The 14,312-nt window shown below is 36.6% G+C and overlaps 4 protein-coding genes across 6 annotated transcripts in view; 2 read left to right on the forward strand and 2 right to left on the reverse strand.

Moving 5' to 3' along the window:
- Window positions 1-42: 42 nt before the first annotated feature.
- LOC119073716 (60S ribosomal protein L6) lies at window positions 43-974 on the forward strand. Its single transcript, XM_037179339.1, has one exon. The coding sequence runs from the start codon at window positions 96-98 to the stop codon at window positions 888-890; it is 795 nt and encodes a 264-aa protein (XP_037035234.1). The 5' UTR covers window positions 43-95; the 3' UTR covers window positions 891-974.
- Window positions 975-2,820: 1,846 nt separating this feature from the next.
- On the reverse strand, window positions 2,821-3,722 carry LOC119073719 (U3 small nucleolar ribonucleoprotein protein IMP3). Its single transcript, XM_037179342.1, has 4 exons — window positions 3,484-3,722; window positions 3,203-3,414; window positions 2,963-3,138; window positions 2,821-2,894 (listed from the first exon to the last, which is right to left on the reverse strand). Exons 1-4 carry the CDS (start codon window positions 3,618-3,620, stop codon window positions 2,874-2,876), a joined length of 546 nt encoding a protein of 181 aa, XP_037035237.1. The 5' UTR covers window positions 3,621-3,722; the 3' UTR covers window positions 2,821-2,873.
- A 3,564-nt stretch (window positions 3,723-7,286) lies between these two features.
- LOC119073707 (ADP-ribosylation factor GTPase-activating protein 1) lies at window positions 7,287-10,143 on the reverse strand. 2 transcript variants are annotated; one of them, XM_037179313.1, is made up of 6 exons: window positions 9,794-10,143; window positions 9,041-9,579; window positions 8,773-8,977; window positions 8,331-8,390; window positions 7,784-7,980; window positions 7,287-7,717 (listed from the first exon to the last, which is right to left on the reverse strand). In XM_037179313.1, the coding sequence occupies exons 1-6, from the start codon at window positions 9,851-9,853 to the stop codon at window positions 7,492-7,494; spliced, it is 1,287 nt and encodes a 428-aa protein (XP_037035208.1). In that variant the 5' UTR covers window positions 9,854-10,143; the 3' UTR covers window positions 7,287-7,491. The 2 variants fall into 2 exon arrangements, with proteins under 2 accessions (XP_037035208.1, XP_037035209.1); XM_037179314.1 differs by lacking the exon at window positions 8,331-8,390 and having other exon boundaries at window positions 9,794-10,040.
- A 1,012-nt stretch (window positions 10,144-11,155) lies between these two features.
- The window catches only part of LOC119073706, a 32,383-nt gene continuing 29,226 nt past the window's right edge, over window positions 11,156-14,312 (forward strand). Inside the window, exons 1-2 of one of the 2 annotated variants that reach the window (XM_037179311.1) lie at window positions 11,156-11,705; window positions 14,212-14,259. In XM_037179311.1, coding sequence (XP_037035206.1) covers window positions 11,376-11,705; window positions 14,212-14,259 — 378 coding nt within the window. In that variant the 5' untranslated portion in view covers window positions 11,156-11,375. The remainder of the gene's footprint in view (window positions 11,706-14,211; window positions 14,260-14,312) is intronic. The other variant, XM_037179312.1, reaches the window with a different exon arrangement.

Consider the following 14,312-nt stretch of genomic DNA (forward strand, 5'->3'; position numbering starts at 1 on the left):
TCGCCGATGAATCGGTACAATCGGTACTTCTCTGCCATTTGCAATTTTTTCATTCTTTCTTACTTGAACGACACGAGAAGACACGTGTTTACCAAATGGCTCCTGTTGAAAAGAGTGTAAAAAAGGCTCCCGTAAAGGGAAAAAAGCCATCAAAGTTCCGTAAAACCACCAACTACGATCTGAGCGGTGGAATAATGAGATATTCGCGTCACCAACAATATAAACGCAAGGCATTGTGGCGTCAAAAAGCAACACTGAAACCGAAGGTTCAGGTCCCGAAGAAGCCATTGACAGTCGTCAAGGAAATTGGCGGCGCTCACAATGGTGGAAAACGTGTCGTGCAATTACGCAAAAACAAGGCCAACTACCCAACCAAAGCATTGGTTACAGACCGCCCAACCAAGGGATGCTTCAAGCTACATAAACGAAACACGCGTCAATCATTGATTCCCGGTCGTGTTGTTATTGTGGTTGCCGGAAAGCATAAGGGAAAACGTGTTGTTGTGCTCAAGGTTCTTCAATCTGGTTTGTTGTTGATCACCGGACCATTCTCGTTGAACTCCTGCCCAATTCGTCGCATTTCCCAACGCTATGTTATTGCCACCCAGACCCGCATTAATATGGAGAAAGTCGTCATTCCCGATCACATCAACGATGCTTACTTCAAACGAGAACAGAAGAAGAAGCGCAACCGTGGTGAAGGCGAAATCTTTGCTGCCAAGAAGGAGAAGTACGCTCCATCGGAACAACGTAAAGCCGATCAGGTAGCTGTCGATAAATCTGTGAAATCTGCAGTGAGTCAACACAAGGATAAGAAGTTGCTGTTCAACTATTTGAGAAGCTACTTTGCACTTAGCTCTTCGCAGTATCCTCATCGATTGAAGTTCTAAGCCGCAACGAGTGTTGGACACGAAAATTTTTACTTGAAAATTTGATGAATGTAACGGTTTGTCAATAAACAGGAAAACAAAAAATTGTCGACTTATCATTCTTTGGAAGCAGCTCGCCCCCACGAACCCTTGATTGAAAAGTAAATTTTTCAAATTTTGAGAAGATGTTCCTGGAATCAATAACTTCGTCTGCTCGAGGTCGTCTCTGTTCTATCTTATCTCTTATCTTCCTGTCGTCGAAGTTGAAGTTGAGGCAGAAGGTAAGATTAATTCCTGGATATGTAAGTATTGGGATTTTGATGATTGTTACCTTAAGGTAAGTATCGGAAGTAAAATCAATCTAATGCAAATGAAAATTTATTTTAGAAATTAGCGTCGTGATCGACTGTCCTGTTGTTTAAACCCTGTCGACGTTTTTGCAGTTCAGTTTGGATCTCTAAGTATTTCCTTCGCATAATGCTTTTGATTCATGCTAGTCGCTAATCAAAACCCAGGATCGAAAATTTGAAAAAAGCCCTTCGTTCATACAAAAAATCGGCATTGCCCGAATTCCAATAGGGCCAGTTCAGATGTATATTTCCGGTGCCGTAAATGGTAATCTGATTAAAAATGAACTCGAGACTTAGATCTAAGTCAGCAGGAAATTTAAAAAAGTAAAGTCCGTGCTCTACATTCTTTAAGGTGGAAAATTAATAAAATACCGAAATCGTTCGAGTTGCGATCATCCAGGTAAAGTGGAAACTTCTGTTTTATTCAGATGCTAGAACATCTGCAAAATCTAAGACGCTAAAAATTACCTACTGATCCATTTATACATTCTACAATCTTAAACTTTACGCTCGAATTGTAAGTGTAACATAGTTTCTCCAAGCAGATAATGTTGTCCATGAAGTCGACGAACAAATGAGGTACCGAGGAGTAGCTACCAATATATTTGGTTAGCTTCTACCACGAAATATTTGAAAACTATGCAACCTGTGAGCAGAAAAATTTTTGTTCGATTTCACACACCTAATTGAATTTTTGAAGACGCATTTCCAAGTCCGAAACGCCAAGAAAAAGCGTACTTTGAATTTAATTGCATTGTGGAGTGGCCAATACTTCTCTTGCTTCTTCATCATCTGATGATTCCGGTCATTCATTGCCAGGTTCAGATATTGACGATGTGGTGGAGTTACTGATTGAGATTGTTGCTTTATTTCATTCTCTAGGTTTAACAAATAAGACCTGTTACTAGTACTAGTTAGATCCATATAGGGGGAACTCAGCGACAACTTCAACCCAAGCTCGATCTTCAGTTGACCTGTAAACCATCAACTGGAGTTCGAACTTTAATTAAATGTAAATCTTCATCTGAAGGTACAGTTAAAGATCCAGTTGAACCCTCAGCTGAAGGTCCAACTAGAGACCCATATACTACGTAAAACGTAAAAAAACAGTTTTTCAAAATTAAATTGTTGAATTGAGAAACCCTTTTATTCAAATTTTCCTGCTCTATTCCCTGTTGCTACTAGATCTGCTGTTGCGGGGTCTTCAATTTTTTTTTTAATGTTAATCTGTTCTTTGTACAATGGTCTTAGCAAATAAGTTCATAGATCCAATGTCAACACGAATGTATACAATCCTTATATCATAGAAATGTTGCAGGGACAATTTTTTGGGAAAACATTTCCCCAATTTTTACTAATTTCCGAGAAATATTTTTTGAGAAAATTAAGGATAATGTGTAAAAAATCCAAGAATTGTTTTTAACAAAAATAGTTTCTGGAAATGTGTGAAATGATTTTCACGTATCGAGTCTTAGAATACCACGGCTAATACCAAGTCCCATCAAAATATTCTTTTCTGTTTTATCCAGTCTTCTGAGCTGAGCTTCCATTACTTCCCAGTTTGTTAACAGGCGTTACTCGCGCCACCCAAAAAACCTTTCCGACTTAATAACATTTATTCAAAGGTAAACAACTTATAGCTACACGCCATATCTTACAGTTCAAAATCGTCTCTCTAAAATAGAAAAAAGGAAAATCAGTCCAATCAAACGTCCTAGCTGTAACGGCGAACTCCAAACTCACAATATTATTGTATTCCAAAATATGTCTCCGTATCGCTGAACCATCAACCCATGTAACAAAATCTTCTAACGTTCGTGACACCAGGAATGCGGGATCCTTAATCATTTCAGCACCGACTCGAACATGTCCTTGTTCGATGAGATCTGTTGCATTTTTGATGTTTTCTGACATTTTGTCTAAAAATGAATTGGATCGTGTTATGATAAACAGTTCGACGGAACACTGTACGAAAATACTTACTTCGAACCATCACCACCGGTAGTCGTCTTCGACAAAACGAACTAGCTGATACGTTGGCGACGTTATTGAGGTCCCATTTCGTCGGAATCAATCCTAGAACGTACAATTTCTCCAACAGCTGACCGCTCGATTCGGTTCGGAAAGGGTCCTTCGCATCCAATGCGCTGATTTTTTCAGCTAATTCTCGAATGTTTCGGGATAATTTGTTGTATCTGTGGAGGCGAATCATTGCCTTTCATTGAATAAATGTTTGTGTGGTCAGAATTAAATGGTTTTTTTACTTGGTATAGTCTTCTCGTTTCCGTATATGATACTTCCTCAACACTTTGGCTTCATGCAGATTATTGTCAACTTTCCAATTTATAAAATCGACCTTTTTCAGCAATTTCTGCTCATGATATTTCAGTTTCCGTACCATATCGAATCCAAATCAAATCACTACACACATTCAACAACAGCGAATCACAATAATTTTGATTATAACCTCACTTTAAATGACGTATGCGTACGGAAAGAGAAGAGTGTGTGTGATGTATGCGCATGCGCCTGGGTTGAAATCGTTGAAATAGAGTAGAATCGGTTTCGCCCATATCGGTTTGAAAACCGATTTGCTGCACTGGAAGTGTAAAAAGAGCGCCAGTATTTGAATAATTTTTTGGGCGCACAATTTTGAAATTATTAGCGAGAGGTTGAGAAAAAATGTATCTGCTACGGCAAGAATAAATGGTGTTCTCTGGTTCTTTTATCATAAAAATATTCAAAGGAATATTATCGTTCAACAAAGTAGCAAATCGAATCAGCGTAGGTGAATGTTTCAAGTGAAGCAGCAAATATTTTCGAAGATTATCTAGAATATCACGAATACCACGGCAGAGTAAAATACTTTTTTATGGAGAGGGTGATCCAAAACCGACATTTCGTGGAACATTTTTTTGAGTGAGTCCAAATGTCCTTGGTATTGGTACTTTCGGAAAAATTGCTCCGGAAAATTCGTCAACGTTGTGGACTAATAAATTGGCCAATTCTTAATTAATTTTTATGAGTAGAAGAAATTTAGAAAGGTATTAGTAAACTCTGTCGAATTATACCCGGCGAAGCTTGCACCGTTTAGTGGTTCCCAAGACATGAGACAGGATTCCCACCTACCTAATTTGAGTTCTAGTTACAATTCTAAAATTTTTCATCTGTATGATTGTGGCAATTTAAAAAAAAACTTTTCATTTTTAAAGAACAACTACGTAGGCATTATTGCTCATACCGGGAATTGATAAGTATCTCGTTCCGGTTCCTAGAACTCTTAGATTTGATGAGTTCTACCCAAGGCTGTATACTTTGGGGAGGTCACGCAGATGCAGAAACGCGGGTTACACACCACATTTCATACAAAAAATTCACCATACAATTCAATTCAATTTTGGTGAATTTGTTTGTATCAAAAATTTCAATTTCAATTTCAATTTATTTGTAATCAAAGAACAAAAAGGATCACTCCTTATACAAATGTTCCGACGTTAACAAAGTATACGTTTTTTTTTAAATAAACAAAACAAGAAAGAAATGAGTGAAAGTAGTACAATTTAACTTGAGCCTCAATCAAAATAGAAAAAAAACTGAAGATAACAAAAAATAAAAATAAAAGACAATAAAGAAGAGTCATAGCGGACTGTACGCATCAACAACATAATCAAAAACCAATGACAACATATAAGTTCATAACTTTCATAACGATAAAGATATACCAACAATGCCTGTGTGCTATTACTGAAACGGTAAAGGTCGTAAGGTATGGTATGGTATGGTATGGTATGGTACCAGTGGACGGTGTGAAACATTTATTCCAATTACTCAAATAATCCGTTGTCGACTGATGAAATGTTCCAGACAACGCCTTTTGAAAGATGGTAGGGATCCTGTTTGTTTAACGACATTTGGTAACCTGTTGTATTCCGATACAGCATCAACAAAGAATGAATGATTGTATTGACTAGTAGTGTGACGAGGAATGATTAGTAAGCTGGAGCGCCTCGATAGTTGTAGATTATCAAAAAGATAACTCGGTGACTTGTCGATGAGTAGTTTGAAGACGAGGATTATTGACCGGTGCTTAAGAAATTCCATAATTGGGCAGCCCAAAATACGATTTACATATTCCCTCGTACTACCACGTCTCCGAATTCCAAACACAAACCGTACGCACGCAGCAAAAGCTCTCTCAACCACTTGTATAGAGGTAAAAAGGTGTGTTCCCGCGTATCTAATAAAATTGCGATCTGCGTGACATCCAAAGTATACAGCCTTGGTTTTACCAGACTTTTTTTTCGTTTTCTTTCAATAGAAGTCTTCTATCCGACCCGAGGGGTCACGCACTTCTTCAAATTTAATCCATTTAATACATTTAATCCAAGAAATACATGGGATTAAATGGATTTAAATCCATTTAATCCTTAGTGCGTCACCCCTCGATCCGACCTTTTGGTTTTTCTTTCATTTCGTTATATTCGCAAAAAATTGAGAATTCGAATGTAATAAACAAAGGGGCGCGAAAACACAACGTCTATCCGACGTTTTGTTCCATTAAAAGATCGCGGGCAATCTCATAACAATTTTTTTTTTAACCTTAATAAGCCACATTAAGTGCTGTTAGCTAAAGATGATATCGAAGAAGGCTATGAACTTACTTACGACTATGGTGACCTTTCCTCTAATTCAACACAAGAAAAATATTTTGAATTTTTTAACCAAATTAACAATACTTATCAAAGTTCATTATTATATCAAAGACATGATGTTAATTTATGAAGAGAGAAGCATCTTTTAATCTTTTAATTTTGAAACTCATTCGCTATCGTTGCTATCATTGCCATTCGAACCATCATTTTTCACATTTCTACCGTTTGATTGCTGGCGTTGCCTCGGTTAACAGGTTACAGACGGCAAGCATATCACCAATATTATTATCGGATCTATTACTTCAATCGATCAAAGTATTTTTAATCTGTTGATTTCAAATCGTGTACTTCAATTTTTTAACATGCATTTTACTATATAAGGGACCACTACTCAAAGTTTGTCATTATTTTTGCCGTCGTTATCGATAACAGATGATGTTAATACACGAAACATCATCTGAAGTAAATTATTTTTTCCTTCTCCTGCGTTTCTTTCAGAAGTCACAGAGTTCGTATTGGCTGCCGTCGTTCGTATTGGCTCTTTCAAACTTTCCTACTGATTGACTGATGATGAGTATAGAATAATAAGAAAACGTAATTGCTACTGCCTTAACGTCTTACCAATAGTCGTATAGTTTGACTCAACGCGTTTTTATAACTCTAGACAGACCATAAATGATACTAACTTAGTTTTTATAGACAGAAATAAAGACATAAATCAATAGTAATAGATTCTTACAACTACAATAAATCACTACAATCGAGGAAACATCATCCAGCGACTATTTTCCCTTATTTTTGAAGGGGAAGCATGCTACTTAAAGACCATGAAGACGTGATCTTGGGAAATGTTCATCAATTGATGTAATCGAATATTGCACATCTCCATAGAAAACATAAGTGATATGTTTGACTCCCGTGAAGTATCGCCAAAAAAAAATGTTGGCGTTTCTTCACATTTTGTCGTTTCTTCACACTTCAGCGATTTTTCTTGGCGGTTCTTCACACTTTGGCATTTTTTTTGGCGATTCGTCAGTTTTTGAGAATTTTTTAAATGATTTAATTTTTTCTTGGCGATTTGACTTTGGCGATACTTCACGGGAATATATGTTTGTGGGTTTGAACAGCTGCCTACAACAGCTCTTTAGATCAATGAACTTTTCAGTATTTATATCGCGTCAAAAGTTGCAGTTGTTATCAAGTTTTTGTGTTCCATTGTTGATTAAAATTCAACAGAAATAATTTCACACAATTTTGACGAGTTTTCTAATTGGCAGATTCACTCGACTTTCAAAAAAAGTACCTCCAATCAAAAAATGTTCATAATTCTGCTTTCCAGGCCAGCAGAATCATACTTTTCCAGCAAAGATTCACATCTGCATTACAATGAAATGTAGAAATGAAAACGTAAAATGTTTGGATTTTTTTGACACTTTAATAATGAGCCGAAGCTTTTTACATTGATTTTACAACTTCCATCAATCCAATAAAATTCTTTTCTTCTTCATATATAATGTTGTTAAAATGGGCATAATTTATAATGATGATACAGACAGATATCTTTAGTTTAATTCATCCTATAGCAATTTTCAGTGATCAATTCAATTTAAACGAAACATTTCAATTATTCAACAAATCCCAGGCGTCGTCCTCAATTTTTTTCGTTTTACCAGCAACAGTTTTCGGCTTGGACGTTTTCACATCAAACCCATCAAAGTCGGGAGACGCAACTGATTGAGTGGATTTTCGACTGACACTGTTCTCCGATTTGTATTCTTTTCGTTTCTCCGTTGCTTTGCTCTCGAATCCATTCCAATTGTCTTCCGTGGTCGGAGATGCTGATTGACTAGAGTAAATTACAAAAAAAAAAATGATTTCTACTTGAAACGAATGTTACAATTGAAGAACCTACTAAGAATTGTATTTATTGTTGTCCCAGCCGAAATCATCGTCTTTAGATGGTAGACCGTCGTATGCATTTGAATGTCGATTAGATTGATATCCTTCCGTGGGGGCGTCACCATTTTGACCAGATCCATATCCTCCTTGCGGTGAAGAAACATTGCTGCCAGATAGTGAACTCCAACCCTTTTTACTGAAGTCGCCAACCTATTGAAGGAATAGATTTGGTGAATTCGACTTATTTATAGCAAGTATTTTTAAACGACTCGTATTATCAGCCGCGTCGCCTAATGAAAAGCTGAATGACTCATTTCTCCTTTCTCTTTAATAAACGATTGGCGTGTTGTTTCTGTTCCTTCTTTCACTCAAAATTAAACTTAGATGACTAAGAATGCAACCATCGTCTTATCAGTGTAAATGGTAAGGTGCACACATTTTAAAACAATATTTCAACATTCGGTGGCTTTTACAGAACATTTCGGAATTATTAGGCTAGGTGTTGTTGGTGCTGATGATGTGTAACACTTAAAACAAAATAAAATAAAAAGAAAACAAACCTTGGAAGCTAAATTCGTTACTTGCGAGCTTAAATCTTCTACCAATGTGCCATCTTTAACCTTAAATGAAAATAATAAATTAAAATAAAAAAAAGGAAAAAAATGCAGCCTAGCCAAAGTATCCGAAGCGAACAAGTTCGCCTTGAACCTGTCTGAAACGAGTCATGGTATCTGTTACTTTCTTAGAAGAGTACGTCTTTGTTTGAACATTTTTATTTTGACGAATACGAGTTCGGGCTTTAATCCCACCGTTGAGCATACTAAGGCCCAAACAATTTTGCGCAAATTGTCAATAAGTTTTCCGCAAACCTGCCATCAGGTAATGAATCATTTTGTTACAGGATTCTGCGATTAAAATCTTCTACTTCTACTACAATACTCTTTACGAGGTCTTGCCCGGCTACCAATTGAAGGTAAACTATCTCCAATTAACGAAAATTACCTTTTGTGATGCTATATTGCTGTATCGCGATGCACTATCCTTCGCCGTTGCAGCAATTTTCACGGCACCAGCCGACAACCAACTAAAACTCGATGCTAATGATGATACCGTTGAGTCAATCAATTCTTGCGATTGACTTTTCGGTGGTGGCTCGCGAGAATAACCGAATCCCGAATATTTTCCCCCTTGATTCGGTGGTACATTGCTGAATGGAAACGGTTTATGATTAGAAGCCTGGAAACTGAAACATCCGAGGGTGACAACTTACTCTGGGCGCATAGCGTTTTGGTCTTGTATTTTCGAGAAATAATTCTCTTTTTGCTCTTTAAATTCGGGCGTGTTGACCATATTCTGATATCCACTACCACTGTCCTGATAACCACCGAAATCTTGATAAGAATTACTATTCTGGAATGATCCGCTATTTCCACCCTTTGTTTCGTAAGCGTTCACACTTGAACTCTGATAATTTTGAGCAGACGAACTTGATGGACTCCAGGACTTGCCTTGGGCTAATGTTGAGATTTTGTCTCGATATAATGCAGCGGCTTTGCTGTTATACCGTTGCTGAATCGGCAGTGAATCATTCCAATCGGGCTGGTCATCGAGAAATTCACGTGCATTTCGATTCCCACCTGCTTTCATTTTTTCCAGCTCAACGTCCTTCCACTTGTCCATAGTCACAGAACGTACAAATGAAAGGTGAACACCAAGTCCACGATGCTTTCCCGAACACTCTAAGCAAATCCAGATGCCGTAGGTTACAGACACCCACTGGGGGTTGTGAGTTCCACATTCGAAGCATTTCTGTCAGAAAAAACGTATGAAATCTTGAGATACGTAAAGTCAACTTCAAAAAACATAATGTTGTGAGCTCAAGGACAACTCAATTCCAATGGCAGCTAGTGCCACGTCTCTAGTGACACTAATATTAGGTATTGAGAAATCCGTCACTTTTGTTTTTATAAAGAAAGAAACGCGAAGATTATTGCGTAAAGCGTATAATTACACTTTCACTTACACTATTTTCATTCGTTTGCTTCAAATCTTGTAAAACTCTTCTGGTTCTGGGACTCGCCATTTCTTATCACTGTTAATATTCACCAAACGAAGCAATTCAAAATGTAAACAATTGACTAATCCGATGTAATTCAGTGTTATAAATTGTAATTTAAGTTAAGTTTTAACATATTTATTTGGTTGAGGACGTGGAACAATATTTTAGACAAGACAAAAAGTTTTTGCGAAGAGACTTTGACATTTACAAAATTTCATGTTTGTTTTCTTCATGTTGGTATGAAACCTTCAACGCTCAAAAGGCTCAAAATTTTTTGATGATAAGTGATGTTTTGTCAAGTTGGTGTTTTTACTGATTGTCCCTGTCCCTGATTGATTGATATTTTAAACTTCTAACCACATTTACTTCTGCTCTGATCAACATTTTATTAATTTACCAAAGACAACCGATTTTGCATTTCGTAGCTCAAGTCTACCTCAGACTTTGCATGAAAACTCACATGTGTACTTGCTTTGGACGATTGATTTTAGGCACTTTCGCTTGCAAGCCGAGTTGTAAGCCTCACTCCGTTCGGCCTACAACTCGCGAAATTGCCTAAAATCAATAGTGCAAATCAGGTACACAAATGACTATTTCTTGTATTAACGAGTGATATGGTAATGATTGGATAGCTGAGGTCATGTAGTTCAGAGGCAGATAGGGTGTTATTAGGTTTGTGGCTCATCTGCAAAAACATTTAATTAGGAAAAAAAATAATTTGAAACCGAACATGCATGATGGGTATTATGGGTATTATGGGTATAAGTAGTAATCTCCGTGTACAAAGAGTTAAAAGGGACTCTTAATGTCAAAAGTAAAGGGACTCATAACGTCAAAAGCAAAGCAAAGTTGAGTAATTACAATAATTACAAAATATAAATGAGAATTTTTTCATTGACTCTGAAGCATTGAAGGTTCCCATCACTCTCGTTGCGTTAGACCTTTCAATTGCCAAACTTATTCTCTGTTTTGTTCTTTTAATATACGTATGGACTCGGAAATCCTTTATTGAAAGGAAGAGCTGGATGCAGATGTATTCGTGATCATTAATTGGGTTGCAAATCTTGAAATAATTTAGCCCTCACATCAGAGTTTCAACCATTTTCTTTGTCAACATTTGGTACCCTGCATTCAATTTCACGGAGATTTTATCATGACATCGTACTTCGATGATTGTTGATTTTAAAAATTGTCCCTAATAATTGTGAGAATATACCCACAGATGTAGCTGTAATTGATGACTGTTTGACACTTGGCGCATTTGGCCAAAGAGAGAAATAGAGAGGGGATCAGTGAATGAGAGTTGAAAATGTGCATTCAAATAATCAGTTTACCGCATTCTGTCTTACCTGCTGTGTGTTTTTTCAAGCGGTCAAGTGATTTTGTAAACAAAAAAGATTTTTGTTCGAACAAGTTAATGTTCTGTGCTTCCCGTTAAGAGTGTTTTGATTTTTATAATATTTCAGTAAAAAATATTCTTTTGAATTAAAACGACAAAATGATGTAATTTGTGTTGTGTTGTTCTCAGACATATTGTGCTATAACTATGGCAAATCTTCTCGAAAACAGTGAAGTGAGATTACCAAAAAGTGATAGCTCTGAATTTTCTCCGAACAATACGAAAAACAACGTGTCCCCAACTAAATCACCTGCATCATGTCAGTATTTTAAAAGTTCATTTGCACGGTCCTTGTCATTCAACACCAATCAAAGTCAATCACTCGACTTTGAATTAAGTTTTCGAATATCCAAATGTGATACATCACCTGCGGAAGATATGGATTCATCAACGATGTTAGCGACGGTGTTACCCGCTACACAAAAACCATTCTCAACCATACCGAAACGGAAATATACCTCAAACAATCGCTTACAGGTGAATAATTAAATGAATTTTATCCCTTCACATTATTTACGGGTTTCTTGCACTCTCAATCGTCCCCCAAATTATTTTATGAGTGGAATGTTTTAGGCTAATTATGTAATTTGGAGCGCTAATTCTGTAATAATTTCTAAATCTTTTCGTGGAAAAGCAGAGAGTTATTAGGAATTATTACCTAATATGCCTAATAATCAACAATTATTTAACCACAACCCAAGCATCAGTCAAAGTTTATAACAAATGTTTTTGTTGTACTTAAGAAGAGGTATAATGATGAATTATTGCAAATTAAAATCAAATCTAACCATTTATGCTGGTGTAATTTGATGAAAATGTTCAAATTGAGATGAAACCATTTAAACTTACATAATTTTTTCTAATATTTCTTTAATAACCCATAAACTAATCGAGGCCTTAATTCCGTTAGATGTCTGTTTGTAAGATTCTTTCACTCAACTCAACAAAATGCAGTTTAAAAAAACTTTCCTCCGTTTGCTAGGAAAAAGATTTACCAGATGTACGTACATTCTCACTTTCTGTAAAGCACGAATCGCACAGGATCCGTTTACGAAAAAGTTCTCCGTTTTGCCACCGTTTACGATGAAACATTGAACACGATTCAATTTCGTATACAGTTTCTCAGAAATTCATTTTGATTCACTGGCTTTTGCTGAATTGTCATGCAAACGGATAAACCAATTCCCCAACGGAGTGTAGTGCGATCCATGCTTTAGAATTAACCACTGAAGTGTAATGTACATATTTATGAGTTCAGTAAGAAAGCAATAAACACACAACAGGATTCACGAAATTTCACAAAAGAAGTGACATTTCCATTTATCCTTTCCAAGCGGTTTGATATATAGAACCACATGAATTACGAGAGTGTGGTAGCAACACATTAGTTGCTTTATACTCACTTGTTGCAGTTAACAATGTGTTTAATCGTGCAAGGAAATAATGTTTTCTTCCCGGTAACCAAACACAGGAAAACTGGTTTCGCCGTCTTACATTTCCCGCTTATTAGTCCAATTTCCCGGTATACCGTGACGCCACGATAGCACATTTTTGTCCAAATGATGGACGATGTTGATCATGTTGTCTACCACATTTTGTCTTTGTTTGGCCAAAAATGTGCCGTCATGGCGTTACGGGGAAAAGCCGTTTTAGAGAACGTATTGGCCAAAAAATAAGTCAGTAGAGGGAGGGATTCTTCTGAAAAACAGAAGGCCGATATCGGACGCATTTTCTTTTGGATTTTTTTATATATGCCCAGTAAGGTATTCGACCCCAGAAGCCAAAACCAATTTCAAAAAAAATCTTCGAAGCTTTTATGGCTAGTTATCCATACAGGGTCGTGTGGGGTGTCATTAGAAAGGTAATTGCATGTACTTCTGGGCAAATAGGGTTATTGGGGTTTGGAAGCATCTACGACGATTTATGAGAAGTTGAAATATTTAAGTTGTTAATTGAATCATCGTAGATGCTACCGAACTTCCGTAAGCTCTACTTTCCCTAAAAGTATATGCAATTGCCTTTCTAATGACATCCCACACGACCGTGCACGTTTCTAGTACTCGAGAAATTTCTGTGAGAAAAGTGTAAGTTTTCAGTCTTTTACGGTTGAAAACTTCAACTGTACATATCTCAGTGTGGATGAATTTGTAGCCATGCAAGACGCTATTTGCCCCGGGAGTACATGCAATTACCTTCCTAATGACACCCCACACGAGCCTGTACGGCTCGTGTAACTGGAGAAATTTTTGTTAATCAACTCACACTAGCCACACAAGCTTCGAAGAATTGTTTTGAAAGTTGTTTTGGCTTCTGGGTTCGAATACCTTTTTTTTTTATTTAATGCAGCTGTTTTACTAAGTAAAACACGCACGGGGGCCACCGTTTGGGCCCATTGTGCTAAGACAATACCTTACCTCGAATACCTTACTGGGCACATATAAAAAATTCCAATAGAAAATGCGTCCGATTTCGGTCTTCTGTTTTTCAGAATTATAACTCGGGGCTAACGATTCTTTGAAAAAATGGCCGACCAAAAATAAGCCTGTGGAATTTGTGTCAGAACCAGATCCTACTCCTTCTTATTATGCATGGGCCTAGTGAAAAATATTCCAGTTTGATCGATTTTACATGAAGCTTCATGTTGAATTATTTTGATCAAGTCGAAACGAATGACAATTTTCGAAAATTTAAATTATTTGTCTATAAACGAAACCAGGGCCGAACATTCAAATGTTTGTCTAGAATAGATTTTATTTGTAAAATTTTTGGTAGAAATGCATTGCTAAATATGTGTCGATTTGATGCAACAATAGGTCTATTTCCGGTAAACTATTATTTGAAAGTTTTAAAATTTCGAACGTACAGCGAGATAATTAATTTGTAAGATTTTTCTTATAATGATAACAGTCCAACAGATGTTTTATTACTTTTCGAAATTACATTGCATTTTAACAACGTTCGTTTCGTATATTTTTCTTTGCAGGAATCAAAGAATAAATCCAGTGAGATTGAGGTCTTGCGATTAAGAAAGGTTAGTATAAACAAACTTTGTTAAATATTATTATATTCGTACGAGAAACGAGA

This window comes from Bradysia coprophila, unplaced genomic scaffold (genome assembly GCF_014529535.1).
Source record: "Bradysia coprophila strain Holo2 unplaced genomic scaffold, BU_Bcop_v1 contig_138, whole genome shotgun sequence".
In the NCBI taxonomy this organism is placed as follows: Eukaryota; Metazoa; Arthropoda; class Insecta; order Diptera; family Sciaridae; genus Bradysia; species Bradysia coprophila.

What these genes read in the sequence shown, in the direction of transcription:
- LOC119073716 (XM_037179339.1), top strand. Translation starts at nt 96, where the DNA reads ATGGCTCCTGTTGAAAAGAGTGTAAAAAAGGCTCCCGTAAAGGGAAAA.
- LOC119073719 (XM_037179342.1), bottom strand. Translation starts at nt 3,620, where the DNA reads ATGGTACGGAAACTGAAATATCATGAGCAGAAATTGCTGAAAAAGGTC. An exon ending in AAACGAGAAGACTATACCAA is followed by an intron (nt 3,415 to 3,483) that starts GTAAAAAAACCA and finishes TCGCCTCCACAG; the next exon opens with ATACAACAAATTATCCCGAA. An exon ending in TTTTGGAATACAATAATATT is followed by an intron (nt 2,895 to 2,962) that starts GTGAGTTTGGAG and finishes TTTCTATTTTAG; the next exon opens with AGAGACGATTTTGAACTGTA.
- LOC119073707 (XM_037179313.1), bottom strand. Translation starts at nt 9,853, where the DNA reads ATGGCGAGTCCCAGAACCAGAAGAGTTTTACAAGATTTGAAGCAAACG. An exon ending in CAAAACGCTATGCGCCCAGA is followed by an intron (nt 8,978 to 9,040) that starts GTAAGTTGTCAC and finishes GTTTCCATTCAG; the next exon opens with CAATGTACCACCGAATCAAG. An exon ending in GCAATATAGCATCACAAAAG is followed by an intron (nt 8,391 to 8,772) that starts GTAATTTTCGTT and finishes TTTTCATTTAAG; the next exon opens with GTTAAAGATGGCACATTGGT.